Raw genomic sequence first — 23,110 nt, forward strand, 5'->3', positions numbered from 1 at the left:
ATTTTATTGGTACTCAGTTCAAGAAAACATCAGAGTTTTTACACCAGTATCTGAAATGTCACTCTTTTTTTTCTTTTCTTTTCTGTTTTTTCCCCCTTTTTTGTTCTTATCCTCACACTATATGTATGCTGAAGCCTGATCATAACAAACAACATTGCAAAAATAAAAGTACAAAATGATAAATGTGGCAGCAAGAACTCAAGCCATTTCATGAACTAACCAAAGCTCTACTTCCATCTGCGAAAACAATGCGTTTTCAAACTTTCGTGCATTCCTCAAGTAAGAAGTCATCTTCAAACTCCATATCAACACCCTCGTGCCCGTCAAACTCGCCAAGGCCTACAAGGGTTTCAATTGGAAGATTTTCTGAAGCTAGTTCATTACCAGGGAACATCTTGTTCATACCAATAATAGATACCAATCTTATGAACTCTTCTACTGATTTACCAACTTTCAGAGGCATATCCTTTTTCTTCTTACCATGACTTCCATGCTTAAAAAACATATTTGAAGATTTAAACATGGATCTTCTTTTCCCAGGGATGATAACCACCAAGCTTCTACCACCAGCAGCAACATTAGTCTTCTGGGAGATGGATTTAAACTTGAAACTCTTTGATGTGCCTAAACTAGATTTTGTGCTGGGCACTACCTTAGATTTCACCTTCTTAGGACAGAATTTCAGTCTGACAGAACTTGAAATTGCAAAACCGCCTTTTGGAGAGCTCAGATCAGTGTTCAATTGTGTATTCTTTCGGGGTGATATGTTGAAAGAATCCCATGTCACATCCCAGTCGGCAGTTTTCTGATCAGTTGGCCAAAAAAGTGGACCATCATTGTCCATCTCATCACCCCAATCATCAGTACACTCTGAGAGATCCATGTCAGAAGAATTGCTACCCTTCTTTAAGGATTCTTTTGGTGTTTCTTTTGGAGATATGCCTTCAAGATCATCCTCAAGGATTGGTGGGACCCTTCTCTTGAAACGGTTAGCTCTTTTACCAATCTTCGAGCATCTTTTCCCCTTTGTGGCACCAGCAGCAGCAGCAGTAGCATTCTTTCGACATCCCTTCTTAAAAGCAATTATCTTTGATGCACTTAAACCTGACATGAAAACAATCCTCTTTCCATTCCTACCTTGAAGCCGGAACCTGATAGAATCAGGAGTAACAGAGCTGTCTTCTCCTGACTTGAACCTTATCTTGTATACCCCTTTGCGAGGTGACACTGAAAAAGAATCCAAATCTTTCTGATCCCAGTCACAATCCACCCCATAAGGCCAAAATATCGGATCATCAGATTCCATTTCCCAATCCATGGAGTCAGACAGAAGGTCTGAAGACCACTCACTCTGGGAAGTACTCTCCTGTGTTGTAGATTTAGCAGATGAAGAAACTCCAACATCAGAAAAATAAGAATCCCAGTTGGACTCATAATTTGGACTAGGAAAGTTAGACTCCAATTCATCCATTTGTGAGTCCACATCTGAAATGAACTTGGAATCTTCCACATCAAGATTGATCAAAGACACCCAAACACCGGTTCTATCCATATTCCAGAATGAAGAGTTGTTGCTGGTGCTCAAAGCAAGCGAAGAAGAACAAGAAGAGTCGATGCTTTGTGAACATTCTAGAGCTGATCCATCTGCCTCATGTGTCACCTCCTCTTTCTCTACTCTCCCCAATAAATTAGCTTCACATACAGGATTTATCACCTTTGACCCATCAAAAGCCTTGGGTGTCCTTGATGATCTAGGAAGAAAAGAGAGCACCCATTCATCAAGAGATGGATCAAGTGCACTCATGAAGAGACCAAACTCTTGAGGAGACATGCTACCTGATGATAACCACAAGCAATCATCAGGGTTGGCCTTCCCTTCATCCTCGATCTGTTTATCGAGATACACATCAATATCCTCTTCCAATTTAATGGAACTCAGAATTTCCTTTCTCCTTTTGCAGATAGGGCCTAACTCCTTGATTCTTGACTTAATCAACGCAGTGCTCTTTCTGTTTTTCTCAGGAATACTAGTGCTCAGGCTCCTCTGCTCCCTCATTGAAGAATTGGAAGAGGAAGATAGCGAGCTAGCCTTTCGAACAAGTTTCTCCTTGGGGGGCTCATTGTTGACATCCTTTTGGCCACTCATGTTCTGTTTTCCCTTTCTTTTAGAAGGAGACAAAGGGGAAGAAAATGAGTTTGCTCTTGGAGCAAGTTTCCCCTTGAGAAGTTCATGAGTGTCCTTCAGACAACTCCCACTTTTTTTCTCCTTCTTAGAGGGAGTAGAAGGGGAAGATATTGAGCTCGTTTTTCGAATTAGTTTCCTCTTAGGAAGTTCATGACTCTCTTTTTCACAACTTGGACCTTGCTTCTCCTTCCTCGAAGAAGTACTTGAGGAAGTGGATGAGCGTGCTCTTTCAATAACTACCATAATATTTTATCTTTCTTTTTGTATTTTCCCTTCTAATCTATGTTTTTTATCTTCTTTTTTTTTTCTATTTTTTATTTATCTGATTGTGATGAATAGTAACAACAAATTCAAGTTCAGAACAAAGGAATTTAAACCAACAAAGAACTTCTACAAAGAAAGAACCTGACTTTTTTTTTTTTTTTTTTGTATCAGCAAATTTCACCACCAAACAACAGCAGCAGCAGCAGCATTAGCTTCCCTTCAAATAGACCATCGATCGAACTTCTAAAATATCTGCCAAGACTTTTTTTTTTGTTTGATTATTGCATTATACTGGATGCTCAAGAACAGCTTGGATATTCAACTGTAAAGGTTTCAGGAAATTTTTTCAGACTGTATTTTTTTTTTTTTTTTTAAATTTATGTTTTTAAGTGGTAGGTAAACTTTTTCATCTTTTTGGAGCCACAATGAAGGGGCGCTCAAATCTGAACAAGTGCTACATTATGCATATATATACACTAAAATTAAATATCGAGCTCGAAAAAGTTTATTGACTTGTTAATAATAATAATATGATGATGTTAATAAAAAGTTTAGAAATGATCAAAGTATAATAAGTGTCACTTTTGCCTCTAAAGTCCAAAAGAGAGAACTTTCAACAAGATCAAAACATAACAATTTCCAGAATAATTGAGTGGGTCAACAATGAGAATTTTCAGCAATGATGAACAATTTCCAGGAGACAAATGACAAATTTGTTAGTGGGAAAGGCCAAACTATATATTCAAAAGAATGGTTTAATATAAATTAAGTTATTAAGTACTTTATGTTTTATCAAATTAATAATTAATAATATGATGATAATGATCTAACTTTATACTTTAATTATATGTCATTATCTAAAATAACTATCACTTTTTAACAAAAGTTATTCAGTTTGTCTTCAGATCATCTAATATTTGCATATGTATTGTTTTCCTGAATTCCCTGCCGGCCTTCTCCTCATCTGAAATTAATAAATGGAGTAAATATATTAATTTAGTCTATATTTATTTCATTTTAAGTAAAGGAAGTTGATGTATGCCCTATAAAATTTACTGAGCTTAGAACATGGTGGCCATGATACATGAAGTTATGAATACATAAGCAAATTTTTTTTCACAAATGAAAAATAATTAAAGATAACAAAAACATGGAGGCCATGATCTATATACCATCTATGAATGACAAGTGTATCTTAATAAATATGTATACTTCGTTTATTACGTCTATTTCAAATTACTAATAACAACGGAAATTTCACCATATACCATTGAATTAAACCTTAATTCACCATATACCATCGAAACCTTTTTAATACACCATATACCATACAGTTTAACAACAATGTCACAACATACCTTTTCTGTTAACGCCGTTAGTCATTAACGTTAATTGTGCCACATGACAACTTATAATTGGTTATATTAATATTATTTAATTAATTAACTAACTTTAGAGAAATTATTTTTTTTAAAAAAAAAACCACCAACTTAATTAGCCACTGTCGCCACCAGCCCAGCCCTAACCCCACCCCCAGGTGGCCGACGACCATCCCCCTCCCCCGCCGGCAAAAGTCTCCACCCCAACCACCTCTCCTTCCCGAATTCCCAGTCGGCCACTACCTGCGAATTCCCCTACCCTCCCGAATTCCTAGCGAGCCACCATTTGCGAATTCCCCTCTCCTTTCCGAATTCCCCAACACCACCCTACGAATTCCCCAACACCACCCTACGAATTCCCCTCTCCCTCCCGAAATCTCCATCCACCACCTTCGCGCGACAGCCTAAATCCTCTCCCACACGTCGTTGCCGCCTAACTTGCCAAAAACGACCACCCCGAAACCCTAAAACACCAAAATCGAAACCCTAGATTTGGTTTTAGGGTTTCGACATACGTGGTGGTTTGGGGTGGAGATAGCATCGAGAAGGGAGAAATTGATTTGTCGGTGCCCGGAGGGGGGTTTGGGCGCCGACAGGTGGTTAGGGGAGGGTTTGTGAAGGAGATGGGTTGTTTCCTGGCTGGTGGTTCGATTGTTTTCGTAGGAATTCATTAGTGGTTCAAGAGTAAGGGAGTAGCGCTGGCGGGGTTTCTCGTCAATTTCGGGCCAGTGCGTCGGATTAGGCGGCAGCGCAGGGTTTATGGTCGAGTTTTGCGCCGGCTAGTGGTGGCTGGCTGGAGGGACATGGGTGGCTTGGTTTTGTTACTTTTTTTTTTAATTTTTTATAATTAATTATATAATTATTTTAAAATTAAATAATTTCAAAATGGAACCAATTATATGTTGCCACGTGGCCTTATTAACCTTAATGACTAACGGTATTGATGTCCGTTAGTCATTAATGGCATGTTGTGACATTGTTGTTAAACTGAATGGTATATGATATATTAGAAAGTTTTCGATGGTATATGGTGAATTAAGCTTTAACTCAGTGGTATATGGTGAAATTTTCGTAATAACAAGTTAGCACACTTTTAATAAGAGTTCAAAATTTAAGAATTAAAAAAAATAATAATAAAAAAAAAAGTCATCAACAAAAGGAAGAAATTATTGCCATATTGGTACTCAATACTCATAGTTCATCACTTCATTTTGATCATTTTAATTTCATAATCGGTCGTTTTTGGTTTTTTTTTTTTATTAAATGCAACACTACCTTAAATTACGTAGAAACACTTCATATTACTCCGTATTATATTATATCTCTCACCTCACATGATCTCCACTTCTGTAATTTTACCCCACCTACATTTTATTTACTCGTAATTTTTTTTTTCTTCACATCCATTACTTTTACATAAGGTATTCCTACTATCTATATTCTGTATAATATAAAACTCTCTCCAATGAAAGTGTTGCATTAAAAGAAAAGGGTAAGAGCCATTACCTACCAAACAAGACATTATTCTTATTAATTTTTTAAATAAATTATTAAAATTCTCATTAGTTACTCTTTTTATGAGTTTTATCCAAACAAGAGGTGTTAAAATCTAGCTGGATTAACAAAAAATCAAATTCAAAATTTGACTTTTATGAATGCAATATTTTAATCATACTAGCCGTTTTAAATATTTTCATATGCTTTGTTTCCCTTAAAAATTAAAATAAAATAAAATATCCCTAACCCGCCTATCAAAAAATAAACCCACCCCATGGATCTCACCAAATCCGACACAAATATTTGAATTGGTATTTCTAATTTTAAGCTCTATTACCAAACTCTCATTCTTACATACAAAAAAAATAAAAATAAATAAATAAATAAAATTGAACACCATCAGAGCAAGGCACTCGTTAGTGTCGTTACGTCGTCGTTGTCACACTGGACAACCGCCTGCTCTTCCCATCATCTGCAACTTCGACTGTTTTAAGGTTCGTTCTTTATTTCCCTTCCTTAATTCTGCGAATTAATTTTTCCTTCCATTTTCTGCGAATTAATTTTTCCTTCCATTTGACACTAATTTTGTTCCAAGTTTTTTGAAATTCGGATCTTTAATTAAATTGGGCATTAATCATTTTCATAAAATTTGGTCCTTTTTCTTGGGTCTCCTATAGTATTTAGCGACGGAAGTGATTGATTTAGACTTGTAATTTTGAAATTGGGGAATACCACAAATGTCCGAATTCAATTTTTACCCAAAAAAGATAATTTTTTTACCTGCAATTTAGGTATGAGATTTGGATATAGGTGTTTTAATCTTTAAGGGTGTGACCCTATTTGAGTTCCAGATAATTAAGCTTAATTATATGTGTTTATGGAAGTAAATTTGCTCTCTTACATGTTTTGATCATTGCTATTGGTTAAATAAATTTTTGGGTGCTCGATTAATGTAAGTGATGATAACAAATTTGATTTAAATTTTAATCAGGTGTTTCTGATTTGGGGATGAATGAATCTTCTAAATGCTGTTATCTTGTCGTTCTAATTTAGATTATCCATCGTGTTTGGGTTCTTGAGGTTTGAGCTTGAAGAGCCAGTCCACATACCTTGGTATAGTACTATGGGTTTTGTAGCAGTTTGTCTTGTTGACTGTCACAGTTTTTATATTCTCTGAGGATCATGCATAATTGTGTTAATTTGTCTAGGAGCTGGTTGAATTTTGAATTTTTGATGATTAGTTTGAAAAAAAAGTATGATTTGGAATTGGCTTTCAACTTACCGTTCATAAGTGATTTAGAAAATGAGTCGACTTCAACTTCACACAACAGTGCTCTACGGGTTTGTTAGTTAAAATGTAAGGAGGGGGTACTTTGAATTGTGAGTTGGGACCAGTTTGATGAAGTCGTAGAATTTCTCATAATTTGGAATTTGGATCTTGTATGAAGTACAAATTGCAATTTCTATTTGGATTATAAGGGTTAGACTTGGGGAATATGAGCTAATATGAAGTGTATGAGTATTATGATGAGTTAATGCATCTCTTGGGTAATAAAATCGTGTCTTGTAAGTTGTAACTTGCTACAATTCTTCCAATTATTGAGGACCAAACAATGTTGTGATATACTTTTTTCAAGGACAACACCAAAGTTTAGGCTGGGTTTCTGAGTGCTGCAATAGGTTTTGTGGGTCTCTTGCATTTAGTTTATCAGCTTTTGACTGGTGTCTAATTCTCCATTCAACAAGTACCCATCTTTTGAATCATTTTGTATAGGGTTGTTGTTGTTGTTGTTGTTGTAGTTTTGTTGCCAGTTTAAAATTATTACTTTGAGAGCCTTATCCATGTGCAAAGTTATTAAATTCTACAGAAACTCGTCTGCCAAATCTCTTTTTTCCAGTTTCAAGTTGAAGGTCTTAATGCTGATTCAGTAATGGATAAATGGGAGCTGCTTCGGTATCCTTGTTAGTTGTTACTCTAATAGGTGATCTTCTTGCTGGCCTATTGTCATTGTGACATGGTTTGTCTTCTAGGAATTCCATGGAAGAACACAAGATTTTCATTGGTCAGGAGTTTCCTGATGTCAAGGCTTTCCGAAATGCAATTAAAGAGGCTGCTATTGCACAGCACTTTGAGCTACGTGTAATCAAAAGTGATTTAATTCGTTATATTGCAAAATGTTCTATTGGAGATTGTCCATGGCGTATCCGTGCTGTAAAGATTTCGAATTCCTCCAAGTTCACTATACGAAGTTTGGAACCTACACATACGTGTGGCTGCAATGCTCAGAACGGGCATCATCAGGCTTCTATTGATTGGATTGTGCGTTTCATAGAGGAGCGTCTGCGGGATAATATAAATTACAAGCCAAAAGATATATCACATGACATTGAAAAACAATATGGGATAACAATACCTTACAAGCAAGCTTGGCGTGCTTAGGAACGGGGACTTGAAGCAATTTATGGCTCTTCTGAGGAGGGATATTGCCTTCTTCCTTCCTTCTGCGATCAGATAAAAAAATCAAATCCTGGAACTGTTGCTGAGGTTTATACTGCTTGTGCAGATAATCAGTTTCAACGTCTCTTTGTTTCTTATTATGCATCCATTTATGGGTTCCTGAATGGTTGCTTACCCATAGTAGGGCTTGGTGGGTTACAACTTAAGAGCAAATATCTTGGGACCCTATTGGCAGCCACTTCTTTTGACGCTGATGGCGGGCTGTTCCCCCTTGCTTTTGCTGTTGTTGATATGGATAATGATGAGAGCTGGATGTGGTTCTTGTCAGAGTTACATAAAGCGCTAGAGATGATTACTCAGAGTATGCCACAATTTACGTTTTTGTCAGATGGATCAAAGGGTATAGTAGATGCTTTAAATCGAAAGTTCCCTAGCTCATCTCATGCTGTTTGCATGCGTCACTTGACTGAAAGTATTGGCAAGGAGTTCAAAAATTCCAGACTTGTCCATCTTCTCTGGCAAGCTGCTTATGCAACCAGTATACTTACTTTTAAAGAAAAGTTGGCAGAAATTGAGGACATGTCTACTGAAGCAACCAAATAGTTGCAAGAGTATCCTCCTCAGAGTTGGGCACTTTTGTATTTTGATGGGAAAAGATATGGACATTTTTCCTCAAATGTTGAGGAATTCAATAAATGGATTACAGAAGCATGCGAACTGCCTGTTATCCAGGTGATTGAGAAGATTTACAGTAAACTGACAACCATGTTTGAAGAGCGACGTTCTAAGAGTAAGTCATGGACATCAGTTTTAGCCCCCTATGCTGAAAAACAGTTGGAAGAAGCCGTTAACTTGGCGTCCTCTTACCAAGCCCTTCAGTCTGATGAATTTGAATTTGAAGTCATATCAGCTGACCGATCAGATATTGTAAATATTGGAACTCATTGTTGTTCATGTCGGTATTGGCAGCTATATGGAATCCCATGTTCCCATGCAGTTGCAGCACTTCGTTCTTGCAAAAAAGATCCATATGCTTTCGTAGTAAAGTATTTTACTGTTGAGAGCTTTCGGGAGACATATATGCCCAAATTGCACCCTATCCCCAGGAAAATTGAATTGAAAAGACCTGGCCAGATTCTGGTAAACGAAGAGATTCAAGTTGTCCGACCACCCAAGTTCCGTCGCCCTCCAGGAAGGCCCGAAAAAAAGAGAATTTGTACCAATGATATAAACCGGGAGAAGCATGCTGTTCGCTGTAGTAAGTGTAACCAAACAGGGCATTACAAGACTACTTGCAAAGTAGAGTTTGCAGAAAGGATGTAATATTAGATCTCTCTGTATATTACTAGAAAGCTTGACTATAGCAAGTATATAACATAATTGGCCTCTATTGGCCATGGTGACAGTGTGACACTATATATATCGTTCTGTAAAAATCTGCACATAATTACTGATTATGATGTTCATACGATAGTGGTAGTTATTTTGATCTTTCTCTGTCTCTCCTCTGTCAGTGTGTAGCTCAAGCTATAAGCAGTTGCTGGATTATATTAAATCTGTTGAGGATGTGCATATTTATGAGAAACCTAACTGGCTAATTTGATGCATTCACTCATCAGGTGTTTAGGTGTTTGCCCCTACATTTGCACCAGAATTTGTATACTGCAACTTCTGACTCATAACCAGGTATTTCTTATTCGTCTTCTTGATTATTGATGTTGCTTTACAACTTGATACCCATGTTATATTTTAGTCAATTTATGCCATTGCTCTTGTGCATTCATCATTAACAATTTCGATGATTTTTATATTTTTGGAGAAAATGTTGGTCAATACAACAATGAAATTACATCCAAATTGATGTATGCAGTTTTACCAACTCCCTGAACCCTGATCATGCAAAATACTACAATTACATAGAGCAGAACATGGGACTGGCCTGCTTGGCCTGGTCCAATCCTTCTGTGGTCCTGGTTGGGCTCAGTTTGGGATGAAATGTCACATACTCACATGTCCTAACTCCTGAATATGCTTTTAAAAATTTTCTAGCTATGTCCAGACCCTAACCGGATTGATTTGAGCTAAGTTTGCATGGGCTGCCTGCCTGGCTCACGCTCAGTTCGAGTCTTATATTATGAGAAGGCATGGGTTATCTAACTTATCTTTATCTGTCAACAATAACATAGGTTTGAATAGCAGTGTCTAATGAAGACTGTTGGTCAGCAGTCTGCAGAAAAACTTCATGATTCCCATTTTATTCCCTGCATTTCATTTAAATTGTTTAGTTGTATGGCTACTGCAATTTGCATGCTTCATTAGTTTCAGACTTGCTAGAGCTTGTGTTTAAGAAGGTGCAGGGCCGTGCAGCAAACAATGCAACAAGGGATTCACAGGAGGGACACTTATAATCCGATCTTCCTCCCTACGCTTTATCTTGGTTTGATTCAGAGCCGAGCAGCAATAGCTGAGGGCAAACATCTTGATGTGTTGGTAGCCCTTTTCAAAACGAACTCTTGCTAAAAGAATTAGTAACAGCATGATGGCACATACACGTTTTTTTGGTAAATATCACACTATATATACTTTGTATATGCACCAGCACCATTGTTTTAATGTGTAGAACGATTGTGAATTTTCTGCAAATATCTGTTTAAATAACTGTTAAAACTCTGTCTCAGGTGGGTTATAGCCTACTACCATAGAACCTTGTTTGATGAACAGATCGTATTATTATGTCTAATATGTTGATCTCTATCTTAATCATGTTAGTTCGTAAATTGCTCTCCCCCTTGTTTATGGATATGCTTTTATTTCATTTCGCGTTTGTTAAGAGTTTGATCAATTCATACCAAGGTCTGGAGCGGCTATTGAATGACCGGCTTCTGAACGTTGATAAGATAACTACAAGCTTTACGAAATCCATAATGCGTGATTAATTATCTCCAATTTCTTACTACATAAATCTATTCCTCTTTGATATGTACCTGTATGGTGGAAGAGCAGGCCAAAAATACAATGTGGGATCATCAAAAATTAACAAACTACAAGATCTGTAAGTCATTTTAATAGCCCAGAATGATTGAACAACTTGGTGCTCAATTTGTTAAACATGGCCTTTGAGTATTGACGAGAACACATCTTCCAATCCATTCCACTGTGCATCATAGCTTTAAACTCGTTGTAGTCTATTCGACCATCCTGCATTTCGTACACAGGAATTCAGTCTTTACCACTAGGCCAATACCTCGTAAGTTAACTTTTAGGTGTATATGAGGAGGAAGATTACCTTATTCAAGTCTGCATCGAACAGAATGTCTCGTATGACTTGCTCGTTTTTGGTACCTTCATTAGCATCATCTGAAAGCAACTCTTCTTTTAACTCTTCAAACTCAATGTAGCCGCTATGATCCTTGTCAAAGTACTTGAAAGCGCGTTGAAGATGTTCGTCATCACCCATCTTTTGGAGGTGGATTGATAGTGTTAAGAATTCTCCACAATCTAAGGTTCCATTCCCATCCAAATCCGCCTATACACGAATTAGAGTATACATTCAGAATTTACGACTTGTTTGATAAGCGGCTCATTTACTTCATCTAGGATCATTTGAACATTTACGGATTAACATTTATGTTACGAAAAACTTACAGCATCTAGGATCATTTGAACATCGGAATCAGGAAGAACATGTCCAAGCTTAAGTAGGCCTTGTTTGAGCTCTTCGAAGCTCAAGCTCCCGTTCTTATCAGTGTCCATCATATTAAACGTTCTTCTTAGCTTTTCTACTTGTTCATCAGGTAAAGTATCCGCTACCACCTACATTTAACAAAAATAAACTCATATTTCTTTCGCGCTATTCAAAGTATCTTAAGCCTAAGGTAGATGATAATTAGGTTTACGACACTAATTACATAGGATCACGAGTCAATTAGTGTAGAAACTTTTTATCATCTAAACCTTAAACCTTTACCACCTCGGGACTTTTATTGTAATTGATTCTCTTTGTACAAAGTGATAGCATAAACACGTAGGATACAAACTAGGGTTTTAGTACTTACTCTCAAAACTTTTTTCTTGAATTTGTTCATTAAGGAGAATTGCTTGATCCTTGTTCTCACATTATGGCCTAATGGAACATCGGCATTGTTGTTGGCATTTTTCATCCAAGGGTGATCTTCATTCCAAAACGTGTAGAAAAAAGCATCAAAAGATTTAGTATACATTATTGAAGTTTTTCAATTCAATGTACTACATCCATCTAGATTTAATTGTCACATTACTAGTTGAAATCACGTTTCAACGAGACTATTCAAAAGACTTACCTAGGACTTCATCGATAGTCATTCGACTATAAGGATTTTGATCAAGCATATGCTTTACAAGATCCTTTGCTAGTGGAGATACTCTTGGCCATGGATCTCTATCAAAATCAATCACTCCTTTTACAATTGCTTGTGCAATTCCTTCTTCAGTCTCTGCACGTGTATAAAAGTTGAACCCATGTTAGTCTATATATGCTCAAGAATTCGTGATCATTTCAATTACATCAGTCCAGACTTAGTTGTCACATCACTAGTTTTAGATGCACTATTATATGATTATTGATTTATATTGTCATCGATCTATACGAGGCTAATAAATCACCTGCCCAAAAGGGAGGAACTCCACAAAGTAATATGTAAAGGATAACGCCTGCACTCCATACATCGATTTCGGGCCCATAGTTCCTTCTTAGAACTTCAGGTGCCATGTAATATGGACTTCCCACAATCTCATTAAATCGCTGACCTAAAACCATTTAAATTTATACCTTAGTAATTCATAGAAAGTTAGAAATACAAAGTACTTTGTATATAAAAGAACATTTAGTTTGAAAACCAAATGAAGATAGTTTTTACAATATTTGAATGAGGCCAATTTTTCTTAAATTATATATCGTGTTTGTAATTCATGCTTATAAAATTACCTGGCTCGAAAAAAATAGAGAGCCCAAAATCAATTGCTTTAAGGGCAGCGTTTTCATTTTTGTTCGCAAACAAGAAGTTTTCAGGCTTAAGATCCCGGTGTATGACTCCATGTGCATGGCAAACCTAAATGTAACATTGTAAACAATTCATTACAATTTGGAAATTTAATTTCAAAATCAAATGCGAGCATATATTATAAACATACATTATCATATGTGCATAATAAAAATGATGCAACTATTTCTAAACATAGGTAGCATTTCATTACACACGAATTACCTTAACGACTTACAAAATTGAAATTTCAAAATCAAATACGCACATATGTTATAAACATACATTATCATACGTGCATAATAAAAATGATGCGACTATTTCATCACACACGAATTACCTTAAGGACTTGCAAAATAGTCCTAACAACTTGAGAAGCAGCCCTCTCACAATAATGTCCCCTAGAAACAATCCTATCAAAAAGCTCACCACCTTCACATAATTCCATGACCAAATAAACAGCCTCTTTATCTTCATAAGCCTCTTTAAAGACAACAATATTAGGGTGCTTAGGAAAATGTCTCATTATCTCAACCTCTCTTCGAACATCCTCGATGTCAACCTCCGTCCTAAGCTTGCTCTTCGATATCGTTTTGCAAGCGTAGTTCTCCCCGGTATCAAGCTCCGTACATAGGTAGGTCACCCCAAACTCCCCCCTTCCTAACTCCTTCCCAAACGCGTACTTTTGTTTTATGTTGTTCCCTATGCATGAGTCTCCTAACACGGTGATCAGCCTCGAGTTGGCGGCTGATGACCTTGATTTCCTCCTGGGCACATCCTCCGGTAAGCCCCGGGATCTCTTCGAGCCATTCTTGACACCGCCTTTTCTCCTAAGGTGTCTTGATCCATTAGGGGGGAATGTTGATATGCAACCTCCCATTTTAAGGGAAGGTTGACTATAATTTTAAAGACCTTTTTTTTTCTTTTGTTTTTGAAGGTCTTTTTGAAGGTGGAAATAGATTTAGGTTAAAAGGAAGACAAAGAGGAAGAAAAAATGGAGAAATTAAATTTTGTGATGGTTATAAAATTGAAAAGGAAATTAAAGAAAAAGAGGAGGAAAAAAAAAAGAAAAAAAATGGAGGAGAAAATGAGAGGATATCTTTTTATGTAAATGGTTGGTGACATCTATATGAAGTTGTAAGCCTTCCTTTTTCTTAGGGAAATTGTTTGAATTTAGACATTTTTGTGATATTAACAATAATTTGGTTACATGTTGTTAGGTGTTTTATGATGAATTTTGTTGTTTTACATTGGTTTTTTGAAAGCTGTTACATACTCATCTTTTTGTTTGTGACTTTGTCTCACAATAGTTGTCCACTTTATATTTGTTAAGTTTATTTGACTCGTTTTAATACCCTCTTTAGTGACTCTTTTTGTTAAAAATAAGTTTTCTTCAATCCGCCTTCCTTTCATCATTTTGTGATTCCAACATATTATTATCAAATCATTTACATTATTTATTTTGAATTTTTGTACACATACAAAATCCAATTTGATCAATTTTTTGCTTATGCATGAAAACGAAGATGATCATTTTATTTTAATGTATATTTGCATAGTTTTATTTGTTAATAATTTGTATCACTTTGAGGTAAATAATTAAAGATATTAATTAATAAAGTTGTGTATTTGTAACAATAAGCATGTAAGGCACGTTGTATTGGACATGAATAGTTTATATTTTAGCATGCATGATTTGTCCCTACAAATATGTTATGGCTATTCAATCAATACAAATTTTAATAGTTGTACGTGTAAAGTATCAATAGGATAATCATACAATGTACTAATATCATAATAACAACATACAATTACATAGGTGTTGTAATGTAGCAAAATCTACTAAAATTTGATTCCTACATACATCAGATCCAATTAGTCACATGCATTACCTTAGCTTATGACCAATATATCTATTGTACAGCAAAAAGACTAATACTACCAATCACACCTAAGTAGACTTAATACATATAACAACGAGTACATATCAATTCAAAAGAACCTCTTCTCACGAGAGGAAATTTTAAATATCTCGGCGTACTAATAATTCAAACCCTAGCTATCTCATAGCCAGATTCGCGATGTATTGTTGTTGTTGTTGTCCTAGTCGTTCATCCTTACGACTACATAACACGTTAACATCTTTTTCACGATCGATTGTTGTAAAATTGACGGGCAAGAAAAAGTGAGCCCATGTAGGAGGACAAAAAATAGGTGGGAAACTACAGGAGTCATGAAGCAAGAAAGCAACAGAGTAATAACTCCATTGATATTCCAACATTTGAAACATCAAATAAATAAAACCCATTATTGATATTGCAATACACAAACATACTTCTTCTGATGCCATTATATTGCTAGCTAACTTCTTTTATTTTCTTTTAATTTTTTAGAGAGAGAAATGGGGTAGAGAGAGAGAGATGATGATGATTTAGTTAGAGAAAATTGTCACCATAATTTATAGTAAAATGATAGAAAGGTGAATTCAATGTACCTTGAAAATGCATGAATTAATTCTAGAAAATTGTTAATTTGTTGTATTTTATCAAGTTCAATGGATTTGATAAATTAGAAGATAGGGAAGCACATGTGGTGTAGTGGTGGACCAATTGGGATTCAATTATTTTTAATTTTTATGGTCTAAAATATTGTATTCGTGTGCACATCAAATAATATTTGTTAATCATATGATATGATACATATAATTATACTAAAATTGGACCGCACACAAATTTTGGGTATCATAGATTCAAATGAATGATTATATATTACTACATAGTATTTTATCAAATGAATGATTATTAAGGAGCTGCCCCCAATTAATTCTCCAAATAAACATAATTTGTGTGTGGAGGGGTACATGCGTCTTTTTATGTACTAGTTGAGGGGTACATGTGTAATTTTCTAAATGCAAGTTGCAAACAGTAATTGGACACCTCACCAAAAGTACTGAATAAATGACCACACTTTTTTTAATATATTTACACAAATGCCACCAGATTAACAAAAATTTGTTTATGTGACAGATAAACTTATATTTCCCGATTATTAAGTAGTGAAATTGCCTCTTCAAATTGAAAATATGATTCTTTAGTAATATATTAGTGGCAATGAAGAGAAGTGGCATTAAAGAAGGACCTAGAGGTAAAAGGGTGCATATCATATATGTGAAGCGTATCATGCGCATGGTGCCTCCTTAGAGCCATCATTGGACAAAAATTACTTGCTCCCCACTCAGTGTTGCCTCTTGCTTATATGTTTATGTGTTGTTGTGGCCCTTGTGGCCTTGTGGGTATATATTTTGAAATTGTGTCGCTGCATGTATTAAATCATCTTATCTTTTTAGATATTACAAGAAACTCGGTGATTTAAACCTGCTTGTGTCTGCTTTGACTAGCTCGACCGTCACTGAACCCAAAAACCTACATGTTCCGTTTCCATCGCCAATAGGAAAGAGTTTTCTCTCATAATTTAAGTCATATGTCATCTGTATTGCTATGTGCTCCTCAATCACGTTCCCAACTAACGCTTGCACCGTTGTCGATAAATAGGCAAGTATGCGCCACACGATTTGGTCTTATAAACTTACCAAGCACGGACACACCATTCAATTATCGTGCCAATAATGTACACACATCACACATTAACATACATGGTACAATGTTGGATACATATATAAACGTGTCTAATTTTAATTTTATATATTTAGACACTTGGACTTTTAATTACCATATCCTACTTTAACACCATTGTCCTTAGGGTTGGACACTTTATTTTTAAGAAAAAAAAGTTTTGGTATTTTAAAAATTACTCTCTATCACTGGTATCTTGTTCTCTTCCTTGCATAATTTCCTCCTGTTAAATGATCAAATCAATGATGTTGGACATATATTATTGTATTTCAACCATATTACACAACTTATCAATTACAGAATTTTGGCTTTTAAAATTTCTCTCTTTCTTTTCTGCTCCTTGACTTGAAAAAAGGATACACCTTAGTTGGAAAACAAAAACCACAAGGGCATAACATAGAAAATTCTTGGCATTATAAGGGCAAAGTTAACTAGAAATATAAAATATAAGACGTTATAATAAATAATGAAAAACACAGGGTTACTACATAGAAAAAACTCAATTTATTTAGACCAAAATGTGCATGGTTGCTAATCTCGTGCAAGTTTGCAACCATGTTTACATTCTCTTATTGTAGTAGTAATTCTTTATTGGGTGCTTGGGCTTTGCAATCTAAACCAGTATAATTAGACAATGAATACAATTCTTCATCAATGAAACAAAGTTTTAAATCATAGTGCAGCAGCAATTGCAGCTCTGCCTTCAGCCGATAAGTATTGCATAAAATCTTCATACGCTTGCAGAACCAAGTCTTCATCATCCCATTCATCACGATAAGTCTCTGTTTGTTTTATCAAGCGGACGAAAGTCCCATAAAACATACCCTTCCTCCATTCCTCAGCGGGTGGGCAGCCACATTCTGCAGCAAGCCAATCCTCGTATTCAAATGGCCCAAAGAGCCGCTGTGTAAAATTCCAACATCAAAATCAATTTCAACAAAAATTTCTGTGTGGAATAATCCATTCCTGGACTCCTAGAGATTTTCACATCATTCCTCCATTTTAAATCACTCCTAAGGTAACGATATTATGCAAATTACACATCAAAATCTAGCTAGTCAGTAAGTAATAAATATAGCCGCTTATCAACATTATAATTAAGGACTTGTTCTCTTCAACTTGTTTGAGATACTAATTACTTTTTTTCTTAATAAATTCAGATCAGACTAGACCAGAATCATTCAGATCAAATCAGATAAGAACTTTTAACTATTATTTACTTATTGCTAGATATCATTAATTGTGTGTATTGAAAAAATTATGAAAATTGCATATTTGAAAAATTCATAATGAGACGAATCTAACAAGATTCATTTTGATAATGCTTCTCTATATAGATTAGTATTAAATGCGATCAAAGTTTAGTTAAATTATCAAGTCAGATCAGACTTTATTAAAATCATACTAGATCAGTAGATCTCCTTGTTTCAGATAAAGAGAACAAGTTCTAACTATTCTGTAACAACTTCTTCTAACAAAGAATTAGCACGGTAGAAAGAGTTCTTGAATTGGTAGAAAGAGTTCTTGAATTTAAAAATCATAATCAGGGCCGATCTAGCCATGATAAAGATATTGTCCCGTTTTTTACATATCAAATCTACACCCCTGTAAAAATGTTTCTAGCATGAAGCTGATAGCCTGACGCACAATTGTGTGCTAAGCTCTCATGTTAGTTACATAACTCACATGAGCTAATCCATGTTAAACATGCACCAAGAAGCAAAGAGTTTAGAAGTAAATCATTCTTCTAAAGTTACCTTAGCGTCGTGGATCCTATGTGTGTGACGCTTTGGAACTCCCTTAGCTTCCAATTCTGAGTAGAGGGCTTCCACATCTTCCATCATCTTTTCTTTGGATGGAAGTGATATCCGCCCTGATAAAACGCCTGCTACCCACTTACTTTGAAGTTCGAAAAGGAAGAACGGGAGAACCTAGCATGAAATTTGAGATGACTTGGTCAATTTCTTTGGCCATCTAGTGATGAAAATCATCTCCCTCTAGATAGAAGAAAGTATAACACCAAATTATTTTACCAATAATGGCAAACCAATGAAAGAGATTCCTGGGGCTAATGCAGGAGGAAACACATGCTTGTACAACGGTTCCACACGATTATCATCAACATTTACGGAACCATTGGTGTGAAGAAAAGGAAAATGTTGCTTGTACCTGAAAAAAATGATGCATCAATTCATAAGTAATAATGGTTCTATTTTTTACAGCATTTTGTTCATATAATTTGAAATCATGCAAATGTCATTCATTTGCATCTATCTATAGATAATTTTAGTCAAAATACCCGGTGCAATGGAGAATGACATCTGCAAGGACCACACTCCCATCCTGAAATGATACTCTACCATCTTCATGAGCTTTTTCTATCTGCATTATTTATGGAAGAAGAATGCCATTTTAACTCTATCCTAGAATAAAGATCAAGCAAATGAACAATGATTTTAAATAACTTCTCATGAAGGCCGGCTATCAGTTTCTTCCTCTAGTTGAGTAGTTTTACCATTGGATGGAACCACAAGTTGTCATAAACAGGATGCTTTCCCAATTTTTGCAATATTCCTGCTGCTTCGGACCTACTTGCTACATGAACTTCTTTGGCTGATACAGCAATATCCCTACAGATATCTATAGCACTAGCAGAAAGCCCAATCAGAACTACAACCTGATGGAAGCAACAAGACATTGAAAAAAGGAGAACAGTTATGTCTAGACAAACACAACAGAGAAAAATAAGAAAAGTAGATTATGCAATTCAAAGATAACCATGAAAACTTCCCTTGGGCAGTTCATAGAATTGAGTGCATCTGGGCATCTAAAATTCTGAATATGATCGAGTCAAAAAACACACCTGGTCTTGATAGGGTTCTGGAGTACGATAATTGTGGCTATGAATTTGCCTCCCAGGCCAAAGGTCAATGCCTGTAAAAAGGCATCAAAGAAAAATCTATCAAGAACTAACATGCATCATCACTCAACATAGGAGCAAGTAACAAAATATAATATTCAAGAACGTGTAAAATTGTGGGAAAATTGGATCTATCTTGTCAGACAAAAAGAAGGAAGCTTAGCTTGTATGTTATTCATAATTTTCAAAATTTGTTAGCATAAGACAAATCAATGGCAGATAACCATATAATCGATCTCTAAAAATACTACTCATGTCCATGCAATGTTTTAAAAAGATGGGCCACTTAATGCTTATAATAGTGAAAGAAAGTTCATAAACCATTATGTTTTCAGGTGGTTTCAAGACTCCATGCTTATAATATGTTACACACTTACACATCAAGTGATATAACACTATTAACAATAAGAGTTATGTGATTATCATCGCCCATCCCTCATAAACAACACAGCAATAAAGATCAGATTTAGTGATTATCAACCTTTCTTTCAAAAATTTAGAACGAAATAGTTATAAGAATACAAATTAATTACCAGGAATATTATCAGCAACTCGTGGTTCAGTGTAATGTCCATTGCAGACAACCACAGCATCGTAAGTTTTGGCCACATCACTGCCCTCATCTCCACCAACTCTCCTATATTTAACCATCCACTTTCCATCCGTCTCCAACCCAACATGCCTCACCTCTGTTTGGTAACGTATTAATTCATTCAGTCCAAACTGAAAAGCAAAATCTTCCAAGTATCTCAGCACCTCCTGATGAACTGGAAACCTTCGTGAATCTCTATTAACTTTGCCTATAAAGAAAAAGGTATGCACCATTACCAGTAATTCTAGTCCAGAAAATCAATCACAGAACCTAAAAAATACTAATCGAAATAAATGTCATAAAGGTTGTTTTCATACTTTCCATCATGTAATACATTAGTTTCCTTCCAGAACTCTAAAGTTCCTGCAGAATTGAATTCACATAAGTTTTGCACCTAAAGTCAACAACAACAAGAAACGTCATCTCCTAGGGGGTCGGCCCTTACAAATAATACACAATGCAAGTTCCATGTCCCATATTCAAATATCTCATTCCAGACTATAAAAGGTAGCAATTCCCATAAAGGTTGATAAACTAATATTTATAGTTAAATGATTAGTTAACAGCACTTACACTTTGTTTGAATAGCAAGATATAAGGGGAAAGAATAAGAGGGGGAAGAGACAAAACGAGAGGGAAAAATGAAGCTCCATTCTCCCTCCAATTTTGGAGAGATGGTGTTTATTAAAGAGTGTAGGAAACTCTCCTCCCTCCACCTTCCTTCCACCAACCCCTAATCTATTTTTGGAGGGACCATAACGATTTTTATTAAAGACTGAGGGAAAATGCCTAGAAAAACTTAGCTTGTTCCTTTCCCCTCCCACCCCACCCCCTCTCTCCATTTTCTCTAATCTGAACAAAGTGTAAATGTCTACTAAGCATAGGGATAAATGACAAATTCTGAAACTTCAAGGGGTAGGGTTTTTTTTATTTCATTCATTTCTTGATTTCTTCTATAATAGCTAACAAAATAATTAATCAAACAAAACAATAGAAATACTACTCCATAATCCATACCTCCCATCTCTCTATCCTTAATTTCTCCCCGATTCAACTTTTGGAACAGGGAAAATGATCAACTTCAAATGACCATGAATAGAGGAAGCACATACAACAACTAACATCTTATTTCGTATATATCTTTGCATTCGTTGACAGTTAAAGACTTAAAGTACTAAACTATACCAGAATTATAACAACCTAATCCAATTCTTTAGAGCATAGATTTACCATCTCTCCAAGACTCCAAATTCACCATAAATATGCTCCAAGAAACCTGATTAAACAACCAAACCAACAATGTTTTGTTCCTAACTCCACCAAACACCATTGCTACTTTCAAATTCCATTGTAAAAACTCGAAAAAAGACAAGTTAATCTTCCTAAATTACAAAACTCACATTTCAAGTAATCAAGAGGCAATTTTGTAATTATATTGAAACATACTATGGTCGAAATGATTAAATATCCGATCAAAAAGCATACAATTTGAGAAAATACAAAATTATCTTTCTGAAGTGGCAACTAATTAAATGGTGTAATTTTGCACAGTTCACAGATTAAAACCTCTAACACTTGCCGTTTTATCTATCTATCTATCTATCTATCTATTTTTGCAGTGTTCATAGAGTATGACTAGTGTTAAAAGTCAAAATGTGTCAACTAATTTGATACGAAGAAAGTACATACAATCAAACAATCCAAATTTGCTTTGCAAGTTGATAAAAGAGATCAACTTGTCCATGTTTTCCAACTCCAAAACTAATTAAATACTGAATAAAAACAATCTAGAATGTTCAGTTCCACCAAAACCAAATTAGATGATACTCTAGTCTAATGTAATTAACTGTTAATTACAGAAATAACAACAAAGACATAAATTAGATGATACTCTAGTCTAATGTAATTAACTGTTAATTACAGAAATAACAACAAAAACATGAGAAATTAAAAGTTGATAATTAGATGATTACCAGTAGGAATAAAGGGAAAATCACGAAAACCCATTACTTCTCTAGGAAGATTAGTGCGAAGAGAAGCGTACAAGCTTGACTCAACGATTTTCCGGGTCGGGTCGAGTCCAAGCGGGTCAGACTCTACCTCGGGTGAGTAAACCCAGCACCCACCCAACCGAGTATTACGCTCGAACACCTCTACATTGTGACCTTCCTTTTTCAGCTCACGCGCCGCCACTAAGCCGGCTGCTCCGGCGCCGATCACGGCCACTTTCTTGGGTGTTGACGGGAGGGGCATTTTGGGAAATTTTGTACAAACAATGTGACGTGATTTGTGTAAACTTAAGCATTTTTTTAAAAGCAACGTGTTATGGGGTACGGAACTAGTTGTTTTTCTTTAATGGCGAAGAAGAAGTTTCAACCACAACTGATGTAATGATTTGATTTCGAGGTGGGTCAATTTTGAACTCCCCATTAAAAAGTAAGTGCGAAAAAGCAAGGGTATGTTGGGTATTTATAGTGTGAACACAAATAATTTTTTTTCCTAAAAAGGAAATGTTGCAATATTTGTGAAACTTCCTAAAAAGACAAGTGTTGCAATAATAAAAGAACGGAGGAAGTAAAATATTTAAGACGACGTTATAAATATCCAACATACCCTTATAAAATAATCTCTTCCCTCTAATTCAATCTACGTCTTACACTACCATCTTCTTCACTGTTCACCAAGCCACCACTAAAGATGGAAATATCCGGTGGAACATCTGCTCGCCCGCTCCACTAATCTTATTAGATGGGTGAAGAACCCGGTTTAAATGGATGATGTTTAAGGTAATTTTACCCTGCCACGTGGCCCAATCAGAAGGTGACACGTGTCAGCCCCAGATTGGTCTAAAATGGACCAATCCCTGCTCGACACGTGTCATTCCCGAAATCAAGGGAAAAGGCGGCCTTCAGGCCCGAATCCCGAGAATGCCGCCAAACGGCGCAACCCACCAATGATTAGGGTTCAGTAACCTAATCAGGGGCACAATTCCCAAAGACCCTATAAATAGGGAGATGTCCCTCATTTTGAGGACACGTTTTATCATTTATTACACATTTACTCTTTGATAGAGACATCCTGAGCTTGGAATCCGAGCAGATCCTTACCTAAATTTCCGCACCTTTTTTCTCACTTCAAGTTTCTAACTTGTGCGTCGGAGGCAGA

General features: G+C 35.8%; 3 protein-coding genes across 3 annotated transcripts; 1 reads left to right on the forward strand and 2 right to left on the reverse strand.

The window, feature by feature from the left end:
* Positions 1 to 7,256: 7,256 nt before the first annotated feature.
* LOC110689498 lies at positions 7,257 to 8,386 on the forward strand. The gene is made up of 3 exons (XM_021866281.1): positions 7,257 to 7,279; positions 7,357 to 7,645; positions 7,766 to 8,386. The coding sequence occupies exons 1-3, from the start codon at positions 7,257 to 7,259 to the stop codon at positions 8,384 to 8,386; spliced, it is 933 nt and encodes a 310-aa protein (XP_021721973.1).
* Positions 8,387 to 10,717: 2,331 nt separating this feature from the next.
* LOC110689559 (calcium-dependent protein kinase 24-like) lies at positions 10,718 to 13,681 on the reverse strand. The gene is made up of 8 exons (XM_021866332.1): positions 13,142 to 13,681; positions 12,747 to 12,870; positions 12,425 to 12,568; positions 12,103 to 12,255; positions 11,839 to 11,954; positions 11,429 to 11,596; positions 11,070 to 11,309; positions 10,718 to 10,981 (listed from the first exon to the last, which is right to left on the reverse strand). Exons 1-8 carry the CDS (start codon positions 13,679 to 13,681, stop codon positions 10,841 to 10,843), a joined length of 1,626 nt encoding a protein of 541 aa, XP_021722024.1. The 3' UTR covers positions 10,718 to 10,840.
* A 3,179-nt stretch (positions 13,682 to 16,860) lies between these two features.
* LOC110689274 (flavin-containing monooxygenase FMO GS-OX-like 4) lies at positions 16,861 to 22,305 on the reverse strand. Its single transcript, XM_021866027.1, has 8 exons — positions 21,919 to 22,305; positions 19,887 to 20,153; positions 19,297 to 19,367; positions 18,949 to 19,110; positions 18,733 to 18,815; positions 18,467 to 18,602; positions 18,191 to 18,364; positions 16,861 to 17,336 (listed from the first exon to the last, which is right to left on the reverse strand). Exons 1-8 carry the CDS (start codon positions 22,196 to 22,198, stop codon positions 17,106 to 17,108), a joined length of 1,404 nt encoding a protein of 467 aa, XP_021721719.1. The 5' UTR covers positions 22,199 to 22,305; the 3' UTR covers positions 16,861 to 17,105.
* Positions 22,306 to 23,110: the final 805 nt, after the last annotated feature.

The sequence above is a fragment of the Chenopodium quinoa genome, unplaced genomic scaffold (assembly GCF_001683475.1).
Source record: "Chenopodium quinoa cultivar QQ74 unplaced genomic scaffold, ASM168347v1, whole genome shotgun sequence".
Classification (NCBI taxonomy): Eukaryota; Viridiplantae; Streptophyta; class Magnoliopsida; order Caryophyllales; family Amaranthaceae; genus Chenopodium; species Chenopodium quinoa.

Bases quoted from the DNA above. Each gene is read 5' to 3' on its own strand.
- LOC110689274 (XM_021866027.1), bottom strand. From the start codon at position 22,198: ATGCCCCTCCCGTCAACACCCAAGAAAGTGGCCGTGATCGGCGCCGGA. The intron at 19,368-19,886 runs GTAATTAATTTG...GCCTTTTTACAG, and splicing joins AGTTGCTGATAATATTCCTG to GCATTGACCTTTGGCCTGGG. The intron at 18,816-18,948 runs GTAAAACTACTC...TAAATAATGCAG, and splicing joins ACTTGTGGTTCCATCCAATG to ATAGAAAAAGCTCATGAAGA.
- LOC110689498 (XM_021866281.1), top strand. From the start codon at position 7,257: ATGGATAAATGGGAGCTGCTTCG. The intron at 7,280-7,356 runs GTATCCTTGTTA...TTTGTCTTCTAG, and splicing joins GATAAATGGGAGCTGCTTCG to GAATTCCATGGAAGAACACA. The intron at 7,646-7,765 runs GTGCGTTTCATA...TGGCGTGCTTAG, and splicing joins AGGCTTCTATTGATTGGATT to GAACGGGGACTTGAAGCAAT.
- LOC110689559 (XM_021866332.1), bottom strand. From the start codon at position 13,681: ATGGGAGGTTGCATATCAACATTCCCCCCTAATGGATCAAGACACCTT. The intron at 12,256-12,424 runs GTGATTTATTAG...ATACACGTGCAG, and splicing joins AGTTCCTCCCTTTTGGGCAG to AGACTGAAGAAGGAATTGCA. The intron at 11,955-12,102 runs GTAAGTCTTTTG...TTTGGAATGAAG, and splicing joins GACTATCGATGAAGTCCTAG to ATCACCCTTGGATGAAAAAT.